The following is a 25,822-nucleotide window of genomic DNA, read 5'->3' as shown; positions in this document are numbered from 1 at the left end:
CTGGCAGTCATGGTTGAGGGGCAGGGGGCAGTTCCTTAAGGTAAGTCTCTCCCTCTCCCCTCCCTCCTCGGGTGTCCCCAACAGCTTCCTCAGCCTGAGCCTGGGGGGCCATGGCCTGGCGTCCCAGCCACAGAGAGCTCCCCCTGGAGCAGGAGCCAGGAGGTGCAGCGATCCCCAGGGGCAAGCTCCGAAGTCGGGAATCAGCCATAGAAGGCTGAGGCCCTCTGTGAGGTCCTGAGAAGGGCCTGACACCCCGTGGGTGGCCTTCTTCTGAAGGTGGCTGCTGAGGTGGCCTCTGGGACAAAGGGCTGTCCCCCGAAGTGCCCCTGCCTGGGCCCCTGCCTCTCCAATCCGGCTTCAGGGCAGAGCCCTGTGCGGGGAGCCCTGTGTCTCTGGGCTCCCCGGCTCTGCCGCCACCACCTTCACTTCGGTCGTCTTGGTCCCCTGGCGCTGCCGCCCTGGCGCTTTCGAGGGCTGCTGGGGGGCCGCGGGCTGAGGCACTGGCTTCCACTGTCTGCAGACCCTGGAGGGGGTGGGAGATGTTGGTGGGTGGGCAAGGCCAACTCCACTGAAGCCTGAATCCCTGCCGGGGTCACTGGTGGGGCCCCTGCCCAGGTGGGTGCCTGGCCCTGGCCAAACCTGCCCACCAGACTCAGGTCAGACCTACCTGGGCTCTCGTCCCTCTGCCAGCCCTGCCCCTGCCCCGGGCCACCCTCCGGGCCTGCGAGACTTGACCGCCCCAACCTGGAGCCTCACTCCTGAGCCTGTCTCAGACGCTGCTGCTCGGGCAACAGCAGGCCTGTCCACGGGACGCACGGCCACCTCGCCCACGGTGGACACGCACATGCTGCTGGTGCACCTCCCTCCCACCAGACATGCGTCTGACTGCTGGGCTCCGCCAGCCATTACGCAGCCTGCTCCAGTCCGGGAGCTCCTGGCCCCAAGGCCATGGCCAGTCAACACCTTTGAGAGCCCTTCCTCAAGAACCCTTCAAAAGGAGGCACGCTGACAAGAAGGTCCTATCTGGTACAGGTCCGAGAGGGATGGGTTCAAGGCCCAGCAAGGGACTGAGGACCAGCCCTCCCTCCCTCCAGTTCCTGCCAATCCTCCCTAGGGCTTGCTCAGGGGGAGAAGAAATAGGGCCAGGGATGCCGGGAGTTTCCTGTCCCCAGGGAGGGTCCGGAGGACACAGGCCTCACAGGCTGGGTGGGGAACGAGACCTCAGCCATCACTGGGACTGGCGTTCACCCAGCAGATTTCGGCCTCCTCCTTCCCTCGGGGCCCAGAAGTGGAAGAGGAGGAGGCTGGTGAGGAGGGCAGGCGGACAGGCTGGACTCCTGCATTTCACGCGCATCCAACTTTCCGCGTCTTTTTAAAACGTGCTACTGCTCCGCGGAAGGGGCCTCGGCTGCATTTGGCTTGAGAACCGCCAGCGGCAGCCCCAGCTCAGCCCGGGCTGTCTAAGCCGCTCCGGATGGTCAGTAAATGTCTTACTGGGGGTGGGGGCTCCTCACTGAGGAGCCCCACCTCTGTCTTTGGAAGGGTTTGGCTTCGTGCTCCAGAACCGGCTGGGCAGGGAGCACCGGGGGGCCATGAGCACAAAGGTGCAGGCCCCCGGGGAGACTGTGGTCAGCAAGCCTGGGCCACCCACAGCTCCTCGCCTGTCCGCTCCTGGTCTACCGTTCTGGGAAATGGGCGCCTGTCTGACTGGGTTCATGAACAAGGGGACGTGTTTACCCATCCCAGTGCCACCGGCGGGGCAGTGACGGCCCTGTCCCCCCTCAAAGGCAGCAGGGTGCTCATGGCCACACACCCAGACGTGACACATGCCGGGCACAATGGGGGGCCAGCCACGCCACTGCCCAAAACTGCGACAGGCAGCCAGATGGACCCAGCACCCTGGGCCTGGGCAGCCTCCCCAGGGGGCCTCCCAAGCACAGTGAGTCTGGCAGTCAGGTCCCCTGGGCAGCTCCACGTTCAACCCAGGCCTGCCCAGAGCCCGCCAGAGAAAGGGGGGACCTGGGCCACCCCGGCTCCCTGCGGGCCCTTATCGTACACCTGCCAAGTATGACTTCGTTCTGCGTCTAGCAGAGGCAGCCAGCCACAGCGGGAGGGACGTGGGGTGCTGTCCCAGCTAGACATCGACATGCAGTGCGACCTGGGGACATTGCCTCCACGCTCCCAGCCTCAGCTCACCGCTGCGAGCCGGCCAGGCTACTGGTCCTGAGGGACCATCGACTGACTCTCCAGCGGGCTGACTTGCCCATCACAGGAACACGCAGATGCAAAGGCAAGAACCCAGGGCCCGCGGGGACCCTGTGCAGTCCCCCTGCGGGAAGGAGGGTCCTGCCTTTCCTTGGAGCCCCCCCAGGTGGCAAGGCTCTGCGTAGGCCAGGGCTTGGCCTGGCATGAGTGAGGACATGGGCCCTTTCCTGACACCTGTGGGGGCCCTGCCAGTCCCTCCTTTTTATCTGAAAATGCTGATTTCTCTTGTGCCCTTGTGGTCCATGCTTCCTGAACTCCCTGCAAATCACCCAATCTCACTTCTGAAGTCTATCGCCCTCCCCCTCCTCCTTTGTCCAGAAATGAACTTTCATGGGTTTACCCGTCGGTGTGACTTCCCCTCGCACACGTATTAACATTGATTCCTGTCGGTCTGTCCCCGTTAGTCTGGTTGTCAGCCGAGCCTGGGAGAAGGCGGCAGGGAATGTGTTGGTATTTTTTAGCCCCCCCCAGTGTGATGGGGACCAGACTGCGAGGAAGTGCCGTGCTCTGTGGGGGCCCGGGCTTCCCTTCCACACTGTGAGGTTGGGGATTTCTGGGCGTTTCTCAATGAAACGCCGCGGTAAAGCGCATTCCCTCTCTACCATCCAGACACACACAGATCCCAAGGGGCTCATCCCCAGATGGGACAGAATGTGGAGGGCTGACCCAGGAGACTAGAGCCTTCTGGTTAAGGGGCGACGAGTCCCCTGCTGAGCCCCTATACCTGCCACCACCCCCCCATTATTTCACAGGCATCTGGAGGCTCCCCCCCGCCAGGCTGCAGCTGTCTTATCACATCCTCCAAGGAGGGAAGGCAGCCAGCATGAGGTCATGATCGCACATGCTCTGCCTGGGGAGGAGAGGTGCTGAGCCCCTGCCCGCCCAGCTCCACTCCCAGTACCCCTGCCTCTGCGATTCCCTGTTGTTCCTGAGTGTGCAAGAGAAACAGCGAGAGCTCCTGAAAGCGGCACATCCCGTGAGGGTGAAGCATGCTGCGAGTGTTGCACAGGGCTTGGTGTTCAGGTGCTGCTGCAGCAATCCCGGCAGCCACGCCGGGGAATCACAGGTAAACCCGCGTTTCGTCCTCAGCGTCCCAGATTCCTGGCAAGCCCTGGAGAGCGCGGGTGGGAGTCGGGCTGTCCAAGGGGCACACCCACCAGCAGGACAGAGCGTGAGCGTGTCATCTGCTGCCACTGTCCTTGAAGTAGATCCCCGGTGCCCGAAAGATGCACTCACCCTTGACCTACCGAAAACACATGCCAACAAAACAAGACACAAAGCCACGTGCTTGGGAGCCGGCCCTCCAGAGCCCACCCACCTGGCTGGCCGTGGGCAAGTCCTTTAACCCCTCAGTGCCTCGGTTCACTCATCTGCACAATGGGATTTCCAGCCGCTCCTTGCCTCACAGAACCATCATAGGGACAAAGGGACCGACACCTGCAGAGCGCCCGGCACATGGTGAGTGTTGAATGCACGGGAGCTCTCGCCACATAACCAGTGACAGGCCCACTGGAGGACCGGCTGGCTGTCTGCTTTCTCCAGTCGATACTGGATGGACACTTTTATAAATGCTACAGAAATCTTCACTGGAAAGGCTAAATGAAAAAATTTTAAAAGGCGGGATCCAGCCCTGGCTGGTGTGGCTCAGTGGATTGAGTGCCAGCCTGGGAACCAAAAGGTCGCCAGTTCAATTCCCAGTCTGGGCACATGCCTGGGTTTTGGGCCAGGTCCCTAGTAAGGGGTGCACGAGAGGCAACCACCCATTGATGTTTCTCTCTCTCTCTTTCTCCCTCCCTTCCCTTCTCTCTAAAAACAAATAAATAAAATCTGGGAAAAAAAAAAAAGGCAGAATCCAGGCCATGGACCCAGGTGTGGGACCGTCCAAGTACCACGTGCATTTCTAAACACTTGGTCTCCACTTCTGTCCTTTTCTGTTGGGCTCAGTGACGGTCTGGGGTCCCCTTGCAGGACCCCCGATGTCCACCTGGCTGCTGCTGCCACCAGGGCGAATGGGGAACAACCCAACACCCTGTACCAGGCACAGGCGTCCCCGATGCTGCCGCCCTCAGCGAGGACGTCATCGTGCAGCCACTATCTCTGAAGGGGGGGTGGGTATAAGTGTTTCCTGTTTGTAATTTTATCTACTTTCCAGAGTCGCCACAGCGCGCGTACGATGTTTTTGCAGTAACCACAGCACAGGAGCCGGATTCAAAGCTGCGCTGGAAGAGGCTGCTGCGGGCGGAGCCACAGGGCACAGGATGGTCATTCGTCCAAACCCTGCTGGGGGCCCCCGGGCAGGCCTGGACCTGAGCACCCTGTACACACACACACACACACACACACACACGTCTCTCCAGAAGCCAGTGGCCTCGGCCCACTCGCTGCTCTGAAACCCTGAAACTCACCCACACCAGGAGCAGACAACAGTCACACCTTCCTGAGGTTGACCCGGGAGACCGGGGCAGGGGCTGGGGGGAATCCAAACAATACAGAAAAAGCCAGCGTGCTGTTCCCTCTTTCGGACCCTGTACCTGCATGGAGGCTGAGGTCTGGTTTCATCTTGGAGGCCGCAGGGACAGCGGGGAAGAAGCCCCGCCCTGAGGGCAGCCGACGAGGTGCAGGGGGCGTCTGTCTCTCCGCTGAGCGCTCCAGGGGCGGGGGCTGAGGTCTCTCTGCTGCCTGCAGGGGATAAAAATCACACAGCAGGCAGGGCGTGGGAGCAGGTGGGAAGAAGGGAAACGCCTAGCCCCACCCATGCAATGCTTAGACACCTGCTGTGTGCAGACTGCTGCAGGGGTGTGGGGTGGCTCAGGGACTGTAAGGGGCAGGACCACTGCCCACGTGCTCCTCAAAACCCCAGGGCAGAGGGCTGCCTGCCCCCCCATTTCTCCTCTCCACAGCACCCCCCACTGGAGCAGGTAACATTTAAATACACAGACCGAGATGCGCAGGAGGAGAACAAAAAGGCTGACCCTCCTGTGGGTCAGAGAGACCCCTGCAGCCTGGGCTGCCTCGGCCTGAGACATTGGCTTTTTCCTGCCTCTGGACTTGAACTGAAACATCGGTTCTCCCAGGTCTCCGGCTTGCTGAGTGGGGTTTGTCAGCCTCCAGAATTGCAGGAGCCGGCTGTTTCTGATAAATCCCTCTCCTTCACTCCCCCACCTCTCTCGGCCCCCTTTCTCTGGAGAACCCCGACCACTGCCACACCTTTGCTCCTGCTGAGCAATCAGCAGCAAACTTCCAGTCCAATCCGCAGACACCGTGGCACACCCAGCGGACTGTGGCCCCCCACCCGCCAGGGACGAGCCCGCCTACTTGCCCTCAGTCCTCAGCACAGGGAGAGGGAACCCCCGCAAAGTAATGACCACCCCTAGGAACCCACTGCCCCCAGGGAATCAACGAGACGCTCCGCTGTGAGCTCTCTGATTTTTGCTGAAACGCTGTTGAGACTTCGTGTGGGTCAGCACTGTCCGACACCCGAGAAAATGGCCCAGATGAAAGCACTGCCCATCTCAGGGTGCAGAATATGATGCGTGACAGTCGAAACCGAGGGACAACCGTGGTGGCCACGCAACAGGGGACAGAAAACCATGGAGTGGCCCCGAAGGGGGTTGTGCGTGGCCAGTCGCCCTCCAGGTGCTGCTGGACAAGGGCCTGTGTGCTCAGTGCCAACACGGCGAGAAAGCAGCGCCTCCCAGCAGGCCGCAGGTGAGTACCGTCAGCTGACGCACTTTAGAACCAAGGGACGTAGCTTTCTAACGTTCCGAGACAAATTCTGCCCCAGACAATGTCTGAGACAGCGCTAAGGAAGACCAGGTCCCAAGCTCCATCGCTACCGGATGCCGCCAGACACCGCGTGGCTCAGGTGACGCGCAATGCAGGCAGGGTTTGCTCCCAGCTCCCAGCATCCAGGACCCTCCACCCCCATGCCCCTGCTGGGTCTGCCCTTCCCTCTCTGCTGTCTGCCTGGAGCCCTGGGACCGAGGGGCCCAGGCCAGTGTCCACCCACCGGCTGTGCGCCCCAGGTGAGGAGGGGGGACTGCTTCCTGCTGGCCTTCCTCTCCGCGGAGCCGCCTCTGCCTGTGCTGGCACGGGGCCACCTCCTGTCTGCTGGGCTCGGGTCCCTGGAGTCCAGGGCTACCTCCTCTGGAAGGTGGAGGGACGAGTGGCTGCTGCCCCGCTTGCGGTCCTGCGCCTGGGAGCGCCGGGTGGCCGCGATGAGGGCGATGCTCTTGGTGCTCAAGGCCATCTCCTTGAGGGTGGCCGCTGCCGTCCTGGGGGTGTCCAGCTCCGGGCCAGCTGGCGAGCACAGCTTGGAGACCCGGCTCCTCATACTCGGAGAGCCGGACTTCTGCAGGAAAGTGACAGCTGCAGGCAGTCACGCAGGGCCCCAGAAGCAGACCCAGGGACAGTGACTCAGCCCAAATAGTTTATTTCGGGGAAAAGACTGCTTTGGGGTGGGGGGGGCAAGGGCCAAGGAAGTGCAATGTGAGGAAGCCAGTTCCTGGCCTGGGACATCCTGCAAGGCAGGACAGCTCTCAGGCTTCAGGTTCACCACACCTGAGGGGCGCAGGGTCCAGCCCAGAGGCACTGATGGGGACCTCTCCCAGGGACCTCACTGCTCAGCACACAGGCTGGCTCGGCAGGGGTGTCCTCAGCACGGTCACCCAGCTGCTGACAACCACTGTGCCGGCTCCTTACAGAGTCCTCCTTCTGGAAGCTTCTCTCCTGCTCCCCCTGGCCCAGGGCAGCTCTGACGGGCCCTCGACCCCGCACGCACCCACCTCGCGTGATGGTGGCGTGAGCAAGATGTGGAGGGCTGGTGGAGGGACAAGGATGCTCTGCTTTCCCAGCTGTTTTGAGGGTGTGGCTTTCGAGGACCTGTGACCATCACTGCAGGCGATAAACAGGCGCTGGCCAGGGGCCGGGTGGGCGTGGCTCAGCGGGGGCGCGCGCTGCCTGACCATGCTGTGTTACGAGGGGCACACACACCACAAGGGGACCCTGAGGTCTCGAGTCCCGGCCGCCGGCCTCCAGCCCCCACTGCCTCACCTGGGACCAAGAGCAGGTGAGGCACTGCCAGCTCACCTGTCCGTGTCCAGCAGCACTGGTGGCGGCTCAAACTGGGCAACGCATGGGAGGTCCCTCCAGTCGTCTGGCTGGTCTCGGCTGGACTCCTCTGGCAGTGGAGATGTGTTCCCAACAGGGCCATCCTGGGACCGGACAGAGTTGCTGAGCGAGGTTACAGGAACCAGGGCCACGGGCAGGTGTTGGTGTCCAGCCAAGGTCCCCGACAGGCCATGGGAAGGTCCTGTTCCTCCCAGCCACCGCCACCCGAAAGAATACCCCCGTGGGGAGGCCAGCCAGCAGCCAGTTCGCTTGCCCCACCGAGTGCCCACCGTGGCAGCAAGGAGGCCTCTGAGCTGCAGTGAGTGCTAGGGCCACAGGCGGGCCTCGACCCTGGAGCAAAACCAGGGGAAGTGTCTGCTGTCAGAGCACCTCACAGCCACAGGTCCAACAGAGTCACCCCGTGACCCAGCAGTGGCACCCCTGGGCGGGTGGGGACGGGCTGACCCGGCACTCACCTGCAGGGAGCTGGCCATCACCGAGTGCAGCTTCAGCAGGCGGTCCAGTGAGCCCTCGCCCTGCTCCCGGGAGTACAGGCTATAGTACTCGGCCAGTGCCGCCGGCACCGGGAGGCCGCCGTCTGCAGGAGCCGGGAGGGCAGGTTGCAGACATGAGCACTTGTTACCAAGGTGGGCTCCCCACATTGCGGTTGGAAGCTGGCTACGCCCACCCACATGCACGTACATGCACGGGCATGCATGCACACACACAGATGTGCACACAGGCACGCCCACACACGGGTGCACATGCACACAATGAAGACATGCAGACATGTTTCTGTGAAAATCAGGTTAAAAGAAGAGAAGCCCAGGGAAGGAGGGGCAGCCGCTTGCACAGGCTCACAGAGCAGAGGAGGGACCCACTGGCGGCGCGGCCTGGGAACACAGGCTCGCAGGCTGCAGGAAATTCAGACAGCCCTCAGCAAGGGGCACAACCAATCGCAGGTCTCTGAACCCTGGCAAAGGGACTCACCCTGAAGGAGCTGCCGCTGGTCCTGGATGATGCGCTCGCACAGCAGCCGGTGCTGGTGGCAGCGCCGGATGACCAGGTCCTTCTGGCACAGCAGGCTGTCCCTGCGCAGGAGACCGGCCTGCAGCCCCGCATTCTCCAGCTCCAGCTCCTGGGCCCGGCACAGCAGCCGAAGCGCCTCCTGCTGGTCCTCGCTGAGGGCCCGGGCGGGCAGCAGCCGCTCCAGCTGTGCGGCCTTGCTCTGGGCGCTGGCCAGGCGCTGCTCCAGCCCGGCCTGGCGGAGAGACAGCGCCCTCAGGTGCACGCTGGGGTCTCTGCCGCCATGCCCACTCATCCCGACAGACTCCGGTGTGCAAATCACACCCACGAAAACACGCAGGTGACCGGCTCTGAGGACGTGTGGCCGCACCCGTATCAGCCCTGCCTTTTATGTTCTCTGTGCTGATGCCCCGACGCTGGGGCCCTACTGACCTGAGGGCCTGACCGCCCAGGGTCCCCGAGTCCTAGAGACAGAAACCTCCCCCTCCCTCAGGAGCGCACCTTTCAGATGCAAACCCCCCAGCCCGGAGCCCACGCCCCGCACTCCTCCAGAGGCTCTCACTCTGGCCACAGGCCACCAGCCCTCCGTCACCCACGGCCGATACTGGACAGCGAGGACCGACCTGTGCCCCGGAGCCCGCTGGAATGCGCCAAACAGCCACTCCTGAGCCTGCTTACCTGTCTCACCTGCTCCTTCCCATGGAAAGGCTCTGTCCTGTGTCACCCTCCCCCCCCACAGCTGCCTGACTGGCCCTGGCACTTCCCACGTGGCCCTGCGTGGCAGGGTGCACACCCTCGTCTCAGGGACCCCGATTAACAAACTCTGCTCAGCGAGTCACCTCCGATCCGTTGGCCTTACTCTATTTTCTATTAAAATGCTGTATTTTAGAACACACCCCCTGTGCCGCCCTCCCTGCTGCATCTGCTACGGGAGACCAAGGCTGCCCATGTTCACACTCCCAACCTGCTGAGCCGTCGCTGGTCCTCACAGGGCATCTCCGCAGGGGCCCTTCTGCCCGCAGCACAGCGCATCCCTCCTCTACAGCTGCTCCCTGACCCTTGCAAAGTGGGGCAGGGGCTGGACGCGGGCCCAGCGCGTCCACCGCAGCCACGGGGATGCGCCCGCCTGTGGGAAACTGCTGGGAGCCCTGGGGACCCGCCTGTGACCTGCGACCTTGCTCCGTGTGTGTGTCAGAGCTCCAGAGACACAGAGCCAGTGAAAGGCGTCCATGCGTAACAGTCCGTGTGTGGACGTGTGTTCCAAAGAGCCGTGATGGTGGGGCTGGCGGGTTGGAAATGTGTGGGGCGGCCACAGGAGACAGGGGTGCATGCTGCCACCTTGAGGCAGAACCTTGTTCCGCTCTGGGAAACCTCCGTTTTCCCAGGTTGGGCCCCCGCACAGGTTGGGTGGGGCCTGCCCACCTCGCCAGGATAACCTTTGGCAGAGTGTCTGGGCGCTCCAGCCCAGCCAGGCTGACACAGCGAACCCAGTGCCACACCACGTGGCCACATGGCCCCTATGGTAACGCTCACAGTGCCCGGCCTGCCCAGCGCAGGGTCACAACCCCAGACGCACGTCAGACAATGACTTCCAGTGCGGCCAAAGGGATGCTCTCCAGCCGTCCCCTCCTCATCCCCTGGGACTGAGGGGAACCACTCTGGGAGGAGCTGGCTCAGCTCCCCAATAAGACCCTGCCCCGCTCCTTCCCCCTGAAGCCCTTCCAGCCCCCTTCTCCCGCTCCCTGCTGCCCATTCCTACGCCCGCACTGTGCTCCCGTGAGCTGTGGGCGGGCATGTTTGTGGGTCTTCCCAGCAGACTGAGAGCCTGAGTCCCAGGGCTGTCCCGTGCATCTTCGCGTCCCTGGGGCCCGGCCCTGAGCTGTGCCCTTAAAGCACTGGGATGGGAGGACCGAGTGGCTCCCCGTCTCAGCACCTGTGACAGTCACGCTCCCTGCCGATGCACAGGACAGGTCAAAGCCAGAGGCACGTCCTCCTTTCTAAGTGCTGGAGGACTTCTGACGTGAGGGCGCGTCATCTCCAAACCGCGGTGGCGCACACTGTGATACCGAGACGTTCTCGGTTTGGCCGCACAGGTCTCAAGTGAAGTAAACGCTGCCTGCCGCAGGCCACGTGACCTCGCCAGACGCGTCCTCCCCCCCCCCCCCCCCCCCCCCGCCCCAGCCTGAAACTACACCGGCATGCGTTTCGCCCGTGGGCTGGGATGCAGCCAGCGTCACAGGCGTCCGCCACGGTCTCTGTTATAGCACCAGCTCATAGCAGCAGCTCACTCTTCTCGGGACACCAGGGCGCGAGAAGACACGCTCTCCCGAGAGGAGCCTAGAGTCTGAGTGTCCTCCAACCTCGTCCCTGTCCTCTGTCCTGCGCTCGGGACCGGACTCGGGAGGCTGAGCGAGATGCCGGGGGAAGCACTGCGCAGGTGCAGCTGTGGCTCTGCCAGTCCAGCGGGGAGCAGGCTGCCGTCCACCACAGAGGCAGCAGGGGGCTCAGGGGCGCCACCCGGCACTCCTGCCCCCACGCTGGCCCTACCGCCCCTGATGTGGTCGTAGCTCTGACACGCAGGGGCATGGACTTGACCTCAGACCTGTCACCTCTCTGGGGGTTGGGAACACCCTCTCTGAACCCCAGTTTTCCCGCCAACAGAGGGGCTGCACGCGGCCCTATGCTGTGGGGTTGTAGTGAACGGGCCGGGCCCGGCAACGCTCAGTGAACGTCGGTGACTCAGCACCACCGAATCACGTGGGCCCACCCGGTCCTTCTCCCCACCTTGAGGGCCACAGTCTTCCGCTGCTCGGCCAGCAGCATGTTGACCTCCTCTCTGGCCAGGGTCACCTCGTGTGGCTCTGCAGACACGTCCTCGTCCCCATCCCTGTCAGCATCGGCCACCTCCGCCTCCTGCTGCTCGTCCCTCTCAGGGGACTCATCCTGGGCGTGGTGGTGGGTCTTTTCCCGCTCCCAGCTGCAGCCACGACAGGGGTCAGGGGTCAGAGTGCAAGACTCGCCCGGGCTGGGAGTCCCTGTTGGCACCAGCTGGTCAACTCACAGGCGTGGGCACGAAAATGGGGCAGAATTGGGCCTGCTATCTAATCTCTTCTATGTTCGTAAAAACCAGAAGTTATAAAGAAAAAACGGAAAACATAAAGAAGCAGCAAATGTTTGCACAGGACCACCGAGGATTAAGGACACTGCAGCCAGCCCGGCCCCTCCCGCCAATCCCCGGAAGGCCACCTCCGAGCCCCATCCCTCAGCTATAAAACTTGGGTGACAACAGTGCCCCCTGGGGCCCTGTGGTCTCAGGGCAGAAGCTGCCACAGCGCCAGACTGAACCTAAACCACAGGGTGCGGGCTGGAAACGGAGTGGGGTTAGGGGGTGGGGACAGCGGCTCTTTTATGTGGAAGCCCTAGGATGCAGGCGTCCTGTGTGATTCGGCAAATGCCCAGAAAGGAGGAGGAGGGGGCGGGGGAAGAAGGGACTGAAGGTGGAGCGTGTGCAGGGCAGCCGCACATGCAGCTCGTCCAGGGCAGTGTGGTGACCCCCACGTCATTGTTCACGAGGCCCCACCCTCCCACACGTCCCTGTCTGGGTGACAAGCCACACAGCCTGTCCCCGGCCTGGGGTCAGCCTGTTCACAGAACGGTGCACAGGGAGTAAGTGCGGGGCAGTCGAGAGAGCCCTGGTCAGTGGACACGCAACCGTGGGCCAAGCCCACCCTCTGAGCCTCAGTGTCCGCTTCTGTCACATGGCTGACACGAGCCTGTGAGGCTGGCCCTGCACCCAGCCTGTGAGAAAGAGACCAAAGCAGTGGAGTGTGTGTGTGTGTGTGTGGGTGGGTGCGTCCTCCACCCACTCCAGCGTTGCTGAAGGGTGGGAGTGCACGGGAGGGATTGGGCCATGGGTCCGTCTGCCTGGGCAGAGGGGTAGCCCTTGGTCAAAGTCCCCTATGGGAGGCCCTGGCCAGGTAGCTTGGTTGGTTGGAGCATCAGTCCAATACACCAAGGTTGCAGGTTCGATCCCCAGTCAGGGCACGGACAAGAAGCAACTAAAGAATATATACGTAAGCACAATGACAAATCGAAGTTTCTATGTCTTTCTCCCTTCCTCTCTCTCTAAAATCAATCAGTAATAAATTTTTAAAAATAAAAATTAACAGTAAAGTTACCCATGGGGACCCGCAGGCAGTAAGGGGAGGCTGGACAGTAGCAAAAGAAGGAGCTCCTGCCAGCAGCCCCACTGGTCCTTCCCGGCCTCCCTGCCCTTTCGGGTGGGCGGTGCCGGGGCCCAGGGGCAGCACGCTCACTCTGCGACGGCCAGCAGGTGGCGGGACACGGCGATGTGCAGTCCCACACTGGTGTTCTCCAGCTCCAGCAGGCTGCGCCGCATCTCCAGCTGCTCCTCGAAGGCCCCCACGAGCTGGGCCCGGATCCTATTCATCTGCAGGCGGCTGTTGTCCTCCGTGTCCTGGGTGGGCGTGGAAACTGGGGGCCACAGAGAGACGGCTACACTGGGAGCAAGGCCACCCGAGCCAGGGCTGAACTGCATGCTTGCCACCAATCTAGGTCGGGCCCAAGGAGGAGCTCCATACACGTGTGTGGGTGGGTAGGTGACGGAGGGGTGGTGGATGGACAGAGGGATGATGATTGGACGGGTGATTGGATGGGTGGCTGGATGGATTGGTAGATGGGTGGATGGGTGGGTAGATGGATGGATGGATGCAAGAAAGTATTTGCAAACCATATATATGCTAAAGAGTTAATACTCGAAATATATAAGGAATGCATACAACTTAATAGCAAAAACCAAAGAATCCAATGTAAAAAATGGGCAAAGGACCTCAATAGACTTTTTCCCAAAGAAGACACGCAAATGGCCGACAAGTACGCGGAGAGGTGCCAACGTCACTCTCCTCAGGGCAGCCATGAGCTGTCCCCCGGTAGCAGTCGGAATGGCGACCCTCAAAAAGACGAGAGAGAAGAAGTGCGGGCGAGGACGCGGGGCACAGGGAGCCCTGGCGCAGTGTCGGTGGGAATGCAAATCGGTGCAGCCACCGTGGAAAACAGCACGGAGACTCCTCGCAAAATTAAAAATAGAAGGAGCACAAGCTGTAGCTGTCCCACCTGTGGGTACCTGCGTGAAGGACACGACGTCACAGGCTCAGAGAGACGGCCGCGCCCCAGGCTCAGGGCGGCATCACTCCCCATGGCCACGACACGGAAACAAGCCACGTGTCCCGGGTGCACCGCGGGGTGAGAAAGTCACTCCCGGAACAGGAGACGTCACGTATGCACACGACGTAATGAAATACTGGTATTTCTCGGCCCCAAGAAAGGAGGAGCCCCGCCCTTGTGACAACCCAGAGGGACCTTGGGGGGCACCGTGCTGGGAGGAGGCTGGCAGATGGGGACAGATGCTGTGCCATCTCTCTTCATGCAGCATCTGAAGACGCTGAACCCACAGAAACGGAGAGAAGTGGGGCTGTGGGGGTGGGAGGGCGGCCACGGCTCAGTGAGTTTGGGGGTCCCGTGGGTGGCAGCGTGACTACAGGCATGAGACCAGCGACGGGCGGGGAGAGGGTGCAAGCAGGTTAGCGCTCATGTGTCTCAGGTGTGGAAATGAGACATCACGTTTTTGCAGTGAATTTTGCAGGGATTATGCTGATGTTGGCAGGCATGAAGGGCAGGGTGTCTGGAACGCACAGCTGGACACCAGGACGGGGAGCGGGAGGCGCCCTGGGAGAGGCCTGGGCGGCCGGTCCTGGGGGGCTGCTGCGCTGTGCTCTTCTCCATCAGTGTCTGGATTCCCCAGCGCAGGACCCTGAAGCGAGTCTCAGGCCCTCCTTGGCTTGGTGGCTACAGTTGACCCCCGAGGCCACCCCTGGGCTCCTATCTCAGCACCTGCCAGGTTGTCCAGGCAAAGCCACGCCCAGGACAACCCTCCATGTGTGCATCACCGTCACAGACTGAACAGACACAGAGCTGCCAGTGGTCTCACCCCACTGTAGACCGGGCGTCTCCCGGTGGCTCTCCGCAGGGGGCCTGCCTTCCACTCGAGCTCAGAACGCACCCGGCCCCTGGTCATTGGCTTCCCCGCCTCATCTCCCGCCACAGGGGCGCCTTCTGCTCCTGGAATGAACCCCTCCCCACACCGGGCGGCCCCAGGTCTGCGGCAGGCTCTACCTTGTGCGTCCCGGGCCCCGGGTTCACTCCTCTTCCCTGGGTCCTGCCTCCTCTCCATTTTGGACTTGAGGTGCTCGATCTGCCTGCGCAGGTCGGAGATGACGCCCGTGTACTGGTCGAGGTGGCAGGACACGTTCAGCAGGTTGCGCTTGACCTGGAGGGACAGGACACGCCCGGGGTCAGGGCCAGTGGGCTGCCGGGCGCAGGAAACATTCTAACAGCCGCACACCTGCGCCAGAAACGCGCAGATCGTCTTGTTGCGAAAATTCAAATCAGTACAACTCCGCCTCAAAAAGGAGACGCGGACACCTCAAACGTAGACGAACCTCAGGAAATCATGTGGGGGGACAGGAGACAGATACAGGAGGGCACACCGCGGTGAGTCCACGCGTCCGAGGGCCTGGAGGGCTCAGATTCACAGACAGGAAGCAGGCGGGGTCAGGGGATGGCGGAGGGGTGTGGGGTGTCTGATGGGGCGGAGTCTCAGTGTGGGAAGATGGAAGGTGCTGGAGAGGTCGGTGGTGCTGGCAGCACGACAGTGTGAATGTGCCTAAAGCTGCCACGCTGGCCGTGGTTAAACCAGTGAATGTCACGTCCTGCGTGTTTTGCCACAACAAAAAAATTGAAACAGCCCTGGAGGTGTGGCTCAGTGGATTGAGCGCCAGCATGAGAACCAAAGGGTCGCCAGTTCGATTCCCAGTCAGGGCATATGCCTGAGTTGTGGGCCAGGTCCCCACTAGGGGGCGCATGAGAGGCAACCACACGTTGACGTTTCCCTCTCTTCTCCCTCCCTTCCCCTCTCTCTAAAAATAAATAAAAATGAAGATCTTAAAAATCAAACAAACAATGAAAACAACCCATCGGGTGTGTAGAAGGCCCCCTGGGGAACCTGCTGCCGTCCACGGCCGTGAGCCCCCCATGCCTCCCATGTGGAGTCACACACGCATGGACTTGCAGACACAGCAGGGGTTTCTGTGCTGCAGGTCCCGAGTTGGGTCTTTGCGTAAATTATCTCAAACGCAGCCACTCTTCCCCAAGCAACGAGGTGTCCTGGAGGCAGCCGTCGGCTCTGACAGCTGCAGAGCGCTTGTCCCGTCCCCTCTGACGGGCACCACGGGGGGCTCTCCAGGGGCACCCCTCCAGGAGCCTTTCGCTCCAGTAGATGGGCGGCGATGGGTGCCGTCACCCGGAGTCTGCTCTCTGCATAGCTCGGGGCTCAGCTCCCTGGCCTGACCCAGGCCCCCAGCAAAGACGCCCAGGGTTCGGTCTGCTCCACTGTGCGTCCCCGCAGCACCCTGTGGCCCCCACTCGGAGCACGTTCCACAGCTGGGAACTGTACCATCATCCTTGCGAGTCCAGGCCTCCTGTCTGCCTGCGCCCTGTGGCCAAGCGCAGGGTCTGGGCGAGCACGAAGCCCGTCCTCTGTCTCACGTTATCACAGGGACTCACTCAGAGCTGGACACCGGGGAGGCTCCCCTCGTGTTTTCGGACAGAGGACACTAATGACCACACCCATTACAGCGGTCCCTGGGTGCCGGGAACTAAGCGGGTCACCTGCACCATCTCACTGAAGGCTGGGGGCGGGGGGACAGTGTGGACAGACCAGCACCGCGGTGTGAGGCGAGGACCGGGAGCCAGGCACTGGGCGCTGGGCTCCATGCCTGCCTGGCTCCACTGTAGAAGTTGGTGATGCTTTCTTTCTCTGCACATCAGCCGCCCAGGCTGTGAACCGGGGTGACCTAGGACCCCGCTCCCCGGAGAGGGCTGCACGGAGCTGAATATGTGAATGCTCACAGAGAACTGGCAGCCTGCCGGGCTCAGGGCTAAGTCCACGGGCCAGCACCCCGAGCCCTGTGAACGCACTGTATGTGGAAGAGCGTCTTTGCAGATGACAAAGAGGTGAGAGCATTCTGGACCAGGGACCGGGGGTGCGGAAAGGCCCTGAGTCCGGGGCCAGTGACCCCATCGGAGAGGAGGCGGCAGAGACAGAGGGAAGAGGAGGCCCTGCCAGGATGCACAGAGCTGGGGGTGCGGTCCCGGCCAAGGCACACCGGAGTCACTGAGGCTGGAAGGGACGAGGAAGGACTCCTCCCACCGGAGCCTCCAGAGGGGGCGAGAGTGTGAGAGAGTGCCAGCAGGCAGCGGCAGCGGCTCACCCTGGTCTTGATGCTCCTGGCTCTGTGCGCGAACAGCAGGGTGCTCCGCGACTCCTCGAAGTGCGTGCTGGCCGGGCTGATGTGGGCAATCATCACGGTGCGGCTGTTGCCTCCCAGGGCATCCTGCTCCAGGGGCATGGGTGGCATGCGCTGGGGGTGACAGGAGCAGGCCCTCCCCTGTCCCTTGGCGCTGCCCAACCCCGCCCATGCCAGGCCCATCTGCACCAGCCCCTGAGGTTCCTGCACCAAACCCTGATGGGGCAGCTGATGCCGGGCCCCAGGGGCCTGTGCTGGGGAGCTGCCACTCAGGGCAGGGTGGGGCCTGCTCTGAGCCCACCTCTCTGACTCCTGCTCCTAAGTGAGCAGATCAGACCAGGAGGCTGAAGTTGTAGGGACATGCCTTCGGCTGGGCCTGTTTGTGTGGAGCCTGCCTTGCTGTAGGACAGAGGGGACGGCCCGGTGAGAGGGGGATCTCCTTGCAGCCTGCTCGACGGGGCGGTGAGCCCCCGTCCCTGGAAGTGTGTAAGCACAGGCTACGCCACACTCGGGGGATGAGGGGGGGGGAGGCAGGGACTAGAGGTGGTTTCCACGGGGTTTCCTGCCGCTGGGGGCTCCTGGGAGGGTCCTCAGACCCTGGTGGGGGCCTCGCTCCCTGCAGCTAAGTCCTGAAAGGTGCAGTGAGCCGCAGCGGCAGCACACAGCACACACCCACGCACAAACACGTGCGCATATGTGCACGCACATGCACACACATGCACACGCCCAGCCAGCCTGCAGCTCGTACCTTCAGCAGGCGTGTGAGCTTGCTGTCCCGGAAGTTCACGAACTGCGTGCGGCCACTGCCCTTCTCGCTGAGCGCTGCAATGCAGTTGCCTAGCGCCAGCAGCGAGCGGTTGATGTGCGCGCCCTCCTGCAGCCTTTTGCCGCGGTTCTGGGTCTGAGCGGGGAGAGGCCGGGCTGGCGGGGAGGTGGTCTGTGCTGCCCACCCTCTCCCCACGGCAGGTCCCCGGGGAGGGGACTGAGGTCTGGGGGCCCAAACCCGTTTCCTGGGGGTCCTGCATGTGCTGACTGTCCCTGAAACCCGGGCCCAGCAATGACATCAAGGACAGAATCCCACGGGAAGAGCTACGTGGCCACTAACGGGATGGGGGGCCCTGTGCGGGAAACAGGCCCCGTGCCGCCTGCCTTACGCTGCACCCGGCTCAGGCTGGGCTACAACTGCTAAGTGCCTGGCACCCCAGAGGGACGGGAAAGAGGTGTCACTGATGACGTTCTTTGACACCACCTCGGTCAAGCAGCGTCTCTGCCCCGGCCCTGGGCTGGGTCCTGCCCGCGTGAAAAGCTCAGGCCTCAAGGGCAGCAGGCAGTGGGCACAACCCCCAGTCCCAACGACAGGTGCAACAAGGGATGGGTGCGTCAGGGGCTCAGGGCCGGCAGGGTCAGGACAGCAGCCACGTCAGGCCTTGCAAAGCGTACGCCATCCTCCCAGCAGCCAGGCTTTGCACGCACTGTTCCCTCCACCTGGCAGGCTCTTCCTCACACTCCACTGAGCTCCTAATGACTCCCCCGGCTCAGCCTGAACCGCCTCCACTGCCACCCCCCTCTTCTGAACTGCTGCAGCCTCCGTGTGGACCCCAAACCTCAAAGCACAGCCCCCCATGCTGTGGTTGCTCACAACCTGTCTCCCCCGATTCCCTGAGGCTCCAGGGCCTGAGGGCAGGTCTGGGTCTCTGACCCCAGAGGGCCAGCCATGTGGGAGCCTTCCTTGGACAGGGCTCCGCGGGCTCCCCACACAGTGTTGGCTGAGGATTCATCCGCACAACCAGCAAGCGGTTAGTGGGCACCTCGTGGGGCCAGGTGCTGTTCTAGGTGCTGAAGACAGGGTCCTGCTCACAGACCAAGGGGCAGGGGACAAGGCGAGGGACAGTGGCAAGGGACGAAAGAGGCACCTGGGACGCCCGCTCTGAGCCCGCCAGGTCCACCATGAAGAGCCTCCCGACGCACACCTCCCCCGCCACATCAGGGCCGCGGCTCTGCTGGCGCACGGTGACCTGCAGCACGGCGTGGGAGCGCGAGGACGTCTGGTTGGTGGCTGTGGGCTCCTGTGTGCGCTGACGGTTGCCTCTGGTGAGGAGCTGCATGATCTGGGGACAGAGGCAGTGAGGCCGGGCAGTCAGGGCCTGAGGGACTGGATGCCCCCTCCAGAATAGCCCAGCAAGAAGGAGGTGGGCCCCTGAGCTCCTCAGAGCACCTTGTAGCTGGTCCCCAAGGTGGGACACTGGGGCAGGACTTGCCCCAGGGGAAGCAATTTCTGGTTCTTGGCATGAAGTGACTCATGGATTGAGGAATGGCTGATGGCCGGCAGGTACACGGCCCCTTTCCCAACCTCTACCGAAGCAGACATCACTGAGGGATTACCCATCTCTTCCCCAGTGAGCCAGGGGCGGAGACCTCCAGCCAGGCAGGCGTGTGGGGTGGCAGGTGGGCCGGAACCCATCTATGAGCAAGCGGCTGTGGAAATCAAGCCCACCAGCCGCTGCTGAGCACCTACTGTGTGCACACCATGCTAGGACTACAGAGCAGGTGTGAAGGAAGACAGGTCCAGTCCTTGGTACGGAATCGGTAGGATGGCTCATGCCCCCGCCCCAACTCCACTGGGAGGACGCCGGCCACCAGCGTGGCTGGAGCACACGGCTCGGGGGTGGGGCGCTGAGGAGTCTGCTGATTCTGGGGCGAGGAGGAGCCCTAGAAGGTTTCTGAGCAGGGGGGAGGCGCGCCCCAAGGCCGTGGTGCTGTGGGTGGCCTGGGGAGGGGCTGGCAGCGGGGAGAAGAGTCAGCAGAGGGCAGTGGGGAGGCTCCCTGCTCCGCTCCCCTCCCCCTCCCGCGCAGAAGCAGCACTCAGGGTGGGGAGCCCAGCGGGGGTCAGGCTGGAGGCCGACTGGGATTGGTCCCAACCGCCTGGGGCGCAGACCAGAGAAGGGTTCTTGCATGGATCTGTTAGTGAGGCCTGCCCGGAGCGCAGGCTGGGAGAGCAGGGCGGGGGCAGGCGTTTGCCCTCCCTGAGCCAAGAAACAACTGCAGGGCTGTGTATCGGGCTCCACCGTGGGCTCTGGTGGGTGTGGCCGCCCTGACCCGCACCTCCTGGGCGTTGGAGGTGGACACCTCTGTGATGCCCGCGATCTGGACAGCACCCCTGGCGTCTTCCCGCAGGTCCAGGACCCCCGAGGACGGGTTCAGGAGGTCCCGGAGGACTTCGTTGTAAACCTGGAACGGTGCAGAGAAGCTGGCAGGAGCAGGCGCATCGGTGCAGGGCGCACACATGCCTGGGCCCTGCAGCTGCAGAGACTCAGCTGCTCGGAGCCTGAGGCCTGCAAATGCTGCTGGCCCGTCCTGCAGGTGAGGCAGCTGAGGCGGGCGGGCAGGCTCACCTCGAGGTAAGACATGGACACGCTGTAGTCCATGTCGTCACGTGTTCCCTCGATGGCCTGGAAGAGGTCAGTCAGGGTCCGCAGGTAGATGCCGGGCTCCGCGTCCACGCCCAGCATCGTGTGGGTCTTCCCCGCACCTGTGGGACCACGGGATACCCACTACGTGGGTGCCTGAGCGGGGCTCAGAGCCCTGCGGACGTGCCTGCGCCCAAGACCACGCACACTTGCTGGCTTGAGCGTGCAAACCCGCCCGCTGCTCCGACGTGCTCGCTTTCTATTTGGGAAACAAGGGGAAGAGCTGAACAGTCTCAGGGCCACCCCGGGGAAGGAGCCCTGGGCGATACAAAGAGGAGATGCACAGGGTGTTGGAGGAGGGGACACGGGACCACTGTCCTCTGTCCAAACTCTCCTCAAGGCGTCCGAGCCGTCTGGCGACAGTCACCGCATCGCCCTTGGAGAGGGTCTTTTGCCCAGCAGCCCCTCCCCACCCCTTCCACGAGCACTGACAGGTGAGGATCGGGCTGCTCATCTCTCTTGTGACAGCCTGGCACACAGTAGGTACTCCGGGACGCTTGTTGACTACAGGGGCCTCCGTCTCCCCCTCTGCCCAGTGAGGGGCCGGGGCCCATCCCGCCCTGACCCTTGGTGATTCTAGTGTTCAGAGAGCAGCTCCGCGAATGCTGGCTGGCCCTGGCTGACCCTGGGGAGCCACTGCCCTCTCTGAGGCTCAGTTCTCTCTTCGGAGCGGGTTGTGCTACCTGCCTTCCCTGGTTGCTGCGTGAAAGGAGCCTAGGGGTGCAGAGGCCAGGGAGGCCAGCCCACAGTCGGGGCTCTGTGCTGTCGGGAAGAGGCCCCTGCCACCAACCCCGTCCCTCCTCGGGATGCTGCCCCCGGCGGTACCTGAGGGGCCGTAGGCAAACACCGTTGCGTTGTATCCAGAGAGGACGCCGGCCACGAGGTGCTGGGCGGTGGCACGGTACACGTCTCCCTGCAGACAGACAAAAGCACACCATCCGGGGGACAGCCCCACCGGAAGTGGGTGCCTGGCTGTCTGGAGGGAACTGCGACCACTGTGCCCTCTGGGCGGGGACAGGGACCTTGGTGGGGAGGGTGGTTTAGACACAGTGTGGCCGTTGGGCGGTGTGGGCCCCACCCAGGGACATGGCCCCGTGTCTGCGTCACCCTGCAGCCTTACCTGCGCCCCGCCGCGCAGGCAGGGTGAGACAAGGCCAGCCCCACAGGGGGGCTGTGAGGGGTATCGCAGGAGAGCGTGTGTGACACTCCCACCTAGAGGCCCGAGAAGAGCCAGAAAGAACACAAAGGGCTGGAAGGTCGCAACAGGGGCTGGAACCCTGCGAGGAGCACGAGGGCCCCTCCTTATGGGAGAAAGCCAGGGCTTGGGAGTGAAGCTTCCCCCCGCAGAACTTAACCGAGGCAGCAGTAGGTAGCGCCAGGAGTGTGTCGGTAGTGAGATCCCTGTCCTTAGAGGTATTCAAGAGAGGACTCCCCCTGGGCTGGTATAGGAGGGTGTGCAGGCTTGGCTGGACTGAATAGAAGTGACCGTCTATCCCCCTTCCCCTGCCTTCCCTGGTGCCCACTCAGGGTCCTGCTCTCCAGCCCCTTGGCCAGCCCGACAGCCCCGGCTGGACACACAGCTCCCGGGAGCCAGAGGCAGCAGCTGGGCTGGGTGGGCAGACGCCCAAGCCGCTGCTGTTCCCTCTGGCTTTGGACTCACACAGTCCGGAGTGGGCCCGGTTCCACAGCCGTGCAGCCCCTCTCAAGGGTTGGCCCAGGGGAGAGGTGGGGGCGGGGACGGGGGGGGGGGGTGTACCTGCGAGGCACGCTGGTCAAAAACAGCATCAAAGGTAAAGGTCCTCTCCCGGGACCGGTGGGTGCGCAGCGTGTCCTCGGGGTCCTCGCTGGGGTCCATGAGCACCACCATCTGGGGGCGAGGAGCCGGAGGGGTCAGCAGAGGAGCCAGCAGAGGGGCCCCGCGGGAGGGGCAGGGGCTTTATAAACCGGGAAGTGCTGTGCCGGCTGCTGGGCTCCTGCGCCCTCCCCTCCGCAACCCTCAGCACGTCCATCCCCACGGATTATGTCTTCTTGCCCAGGGGCTGAGCGTCCCCAAAGGGAAGGGGGAGCGGAGGCACCGGGTGCATGGGTACCTGGAGAGGCACCCCCCTGAGCTCTGTGCTCCCTGGGGCCTCTCCTATCTGATGTAAACTCATCATTATGGAGCAAGGACCTCTGGGGACCACAGGAGGTGCAAAGGCACCTTCCCCGGGGGGCGGGGGGCGGGGCGATTAGCAGTCAGGCTGTTTACTCGTGGGCTGAAGGGGGACCTGGAGGCCCTGCATGGCCCGGTGCTGGGGAGGAACCCCAAAGTGTTAGGGGCACAACCGCAGACCAAAGCCCCACCACCTGGCCACCAGACTGCCCCCTCCTCGGTCCACAGCTTTGGAAACAGGGCCCGGGAGGGGAGGGTGGCCCATGGTTCCCGGGAGGGAGGTGAGATGGGGTGGCCTCTGGGCCATCCTGGCTTCTGGCCGGCACTTTTCCGTGACGTAAGCCAACTTTCTTTTCCTTACGATTTTCAGCCTTTTCATCTCCTGGCACAGAAATGAGTCACTGAAATTCTGCAGTACACCAAAAATACATTTTTTGCCAATCTGCCAAAAAATAGGTGTAATTTTGATTGATTTCCAAAAAATAATAATAGTAAATACCTACCCTTTTTTCTCTAGAGTGACATCTTAAGAAAGCAGGTGCCGCCCTGGCTGGCGTGGCTCAGTGGATTGAGTGCCGGCCTGAGAACCAACCGGTCCGATTCCCCATCAGGGCACACACCCGGGTTGCGGGCCAGGTGCCCAGTTGAGGGCCCACAGAGAAACCACACATTGATGTTTCTCTCCCTCCCTTCCTGTTTCTCTAAGTAAATAAATAAAAATCTTTTTTAAAAAATCAGGCACTGCCCCCACGGGTGAGGCTCAGGGGCTGGGCGTCGTCCCAGGAAGCGAAAGGTTATCAGTTTGATCACTGGTCAGGGCACAAGGCGGGATGGTGGGCTCGGCCCCGGGAGGCAACCAATCGGTGTCTCCCTCTTTCTGCCTCGCTTCCCCTTTCTCTATAAATACATAAATAAACAAACAAACAAACCCTAAAACATCAGGCAGCTACACGTGTCCGGAAGGAATTCTGGCACAAAGACCTAGCCAGTCAGATGCAGCTGTGGTACGTGGCCGAGCCGCTCGTCGTTCCTGACGGGGCACTCGCACCCGGTGGCTGCTGATGTACTGGCCGCTGTCATTTGTTCATTTGCCGTCTAAGGGACAAGAGGTCACTGCCCCGACTAGTCAGATGCTGCGTGTTTTAGATATGCCTGCGGCATGCCGGCTGAGTCCCTGGCCCAAGGGGCGGAGGGCCTGGGGCAGCTCCCCCCGGCGTGTGCTCGCTGGGGGCCAGGCCTGTGCTGCAGGAGGAGTCAGCCAGGTACCTGCCAGGGCGCAGCCCAGCCAGGGGAGCGGGCCTGGCGGCGGAGGGCTCCCCACGGTGACACGTGCTGTGGAGGGGCACTGGGCACAAGCCTGGGCCAGCGGGCCGCCGCCAAGATGACACTCCCTTCAGGTGGGAGTTGGTTGCCTCCAAGGTGTGTGGCAAATGGGTGCCGAGTCCGGTCCGTCACCCTCTGCTTCAGCTGGTGGGTCAGCTCCACGCGCCCGCCCGATTCCCCGGGGTTTCCTGGGGAAGCTGGTTCCATCACTGCTGCTCCCCCACGGAGACGTGCGAGCCTGCCGCAGAGCAGCGGATCCTTCCCTGCAGACCTGTGCCCGAGTCCCGGGTCCTCTGCCCGTGGCTGCCACGTGCCTGCGGCACCTCTTTAGGACCACCTTTCTAACGACCAGTGAGGAACCCAGTTTGCTTGACAAAGTTTCGTTTCACCCCAAATTTGGCAATTATTCTGGCAAGTGACCACCACCGTTTCCTAACCGCACTGAGAGCTCAGCTTCAAGGATCCTCGGCAGTGTGGCAGTTGCAAGGTCCCGACCCTCGGCTGGTGGTCCCCCGGCCACCACCAGGCCTGCTGACAGCACGCCGGTGCGCTCCACTGGCTCCCACGCGCAGGCCCTCCCCCACCCCCCCAATCCATGAACATATCTTATCAGAGAGGCCATCCGGGGCTGCTGCCTCACCCGCCTCTGCCCCCGGAACTCCCGACACCGCACATCCGCCTGCCGGACCCCCCACTGGAGAGTGAGCAGGGGGGGGGAGGTGGGGGGGGCCTTGCCTCCCATACAGCGAGTGCAGACCGGACATTTCTGTGACAGGCGTGCGAGCGGAGATGTGAATGTGTGAGGCAGGGGAAGAGCGAATGGGTGAATTAACCAGCGTGAGTAACTGAACGAGTGTGAGGGAGCGAGTGTGGCAGGTGCAGTTCACACGTCCAGGATGCCTGGGCTTTGAACTCCGTGGCCACACCCCCACGTGCCCTCGCCTCACCTGGTCGCCCACTTTGTGGGTGGTGACCGTGGCCCCCTGCTCCAGTTCTGCAGCGCTGAGTGGGCGGATCCGAAGTGCCACCTGTGAGGACACCACCTGGCTGCGTCCGGGCTCGGTTTCCCCTTCCCTTTCCTGCCTCGGCCCCTTACTCTCGGAGAGCTGAAGGCCAGTGAAGCCCCCACCTCTCCAGGCCTTCACTTCTGAACCAGCAGTGTGAGCCCGCTCACATTCCGCGGACACTCAGAGCGCGCGACTAGTCACCGAGTGTGTCTCAGCAGGGGAGACTGGGCACTCGCTCGCCGTGGCCACCAGCTGCTGAATGTCCCGCCCCTCCCCTAGTCCTCCCCACCCCCGGGCCCCCTAAGGGACCCCGCCGTGAGATGCAGACAGCTCCTCCCTGGGAGCCGCCTCTGGGTTTGGGGCAAGGCGGATTTGGTCAGGCCTTGCAGGGCCCAGATGGGGCCAGGTGGTGGGGCCTACCCCACCTCACTGGGGACTCCTGGTCCAGGCCTGAGTCGCCTGGGGAGGGAGAGTCAGGGGGCAGGGGGTCACTACATCTTCATGAGGGAAGACAGGGAGAGTCCCACACAAAAATGGCACTGGGGGGCAGTGGGCCAGGAGGCAGGGAGGGCAGCCTTGGGCACACACAGCCCTGCCGGGGGTCGCCACACAACCAGAGGGACCCTCACCATGAGCTGCTGGTCCCTGGGTTCCATGTCCTTCACGGGAGGCTGCCCCGGGCAGGGGTGGGGCTGGAGGTAGGGTGGGAGGGCCGGGTCACGGGTCCAGGCTCCCTGCCTGCCTGCCCGCCCGCCTGACGGTGGAGGCCTGCCTGGCTGGCATCAGCCCCGCCCCACTGACGTAAGCAGCCCCAGGAGCCCCACCTGTCCTTAATTGCCTCAGGGACGCTGGCATTGCCCACGTGCTTTGGGTGAGCCCCACGCAGCTGGGTGGCCCAGGCCAGGTGGGCTCGGGCTGGCTGCACACCTGGCACGTAATTACAGCCCCAGACAGGGTCCAGCCTTTGTGTCTCTCTACTAATCTGACACCATGGCAACCCCAGGGCTCCTCCCTTACCACCTTACCTGCTTGCTCTACAGGTGAGCCTGCCTGAGCTCTGCTAGGCCACAGCCTCGGGGCTTTTCACCA

General features: G+C 62.9%; 1 protein-coding gene across 6 annotated transcripts; it reads right to left on the bottom strand.

The window, feature by feature from the left end:
- Window positions 1–25,504, bottom strand: LOC123478320 (kinesin-like protein KIF19). Of its 6 annotated transcripts, none has more exons than XM_053927033.2 (20): window positions 25,363–25,380; window positions 24,674–24,754; window positions 23,333–23,498; window positions 22,008–22,118; window positions 21,077–21,164; window positions 20,177–20,313; window positions 19,887–20,012; window positions 18,698–18,892; window positions 17,533–17,685; window positions 16,749–16,898; window positions 14,593–14,746; window positions 12,717–12,894; window positions 11,185–11,377; window positions 8,365–8,635; window positions 7,851–7,972; window positions 7,354–7,478; window positions 7,050–7,233; window positions 6,275–6,616; window positions 4,797–4,944; window positions 1–523 (listed from the first exon to the last, which is right to left on the bottom strand). In XM_053927033.2, exons 4-20 carry the CDS (start codon window positions 22,116–22,118, stop codon window positions 423–425), a joined length of 2,778 nt encoding a protein of 925 aa, XP_053783008.1. In that variant the 5' UTR covers window positions 23,333–23,498; window positions 24,674–24,754; window positions 25,363–25,380; the 3' UTR covers window positions 1–422. The 6 variants fall into 6 exon arrangements, 5 of the variants coding, with proteins under 5 accessions (XP_053783008.1, XP_053783006.1, XP_053783004.1 ...); XR_008427155.1 differs by lacking the exon at window positions 23,333–23,498 and adding an exon at window positions 3,423–3,508 and having other exon boundaries at window positions 440–523; window positions 25,363–25,504; XM_053927031.1 differs by lacking the exon at window positions 23,333–23,498 and having other exon boundaries at window positions 7,050–7,158; window positions 25,363–25,503.
- Between the last annotated feature and the right edge of the window lie 318 nt (window positions 25,505–25,822).

Source organism: Desmodus rotundus, chromosome 6 (genome assembly GCF_022682495.2).
Source record: "Desmodus rotundus isolate HL8 chromosome 6, HLdesRot8A.1, whole genome shotgun sequence".
In the NCBI taxonomy this organism is placed as follows: Eukaryota; Metazoa; Chordata; class Mammalia; order Chiroptera; family Phyllostomidae; genus Desmodus; species Desmodus rotundus.
This window is presented reverse-complemented; position numbering and strand designations above follow the sequence as displayed.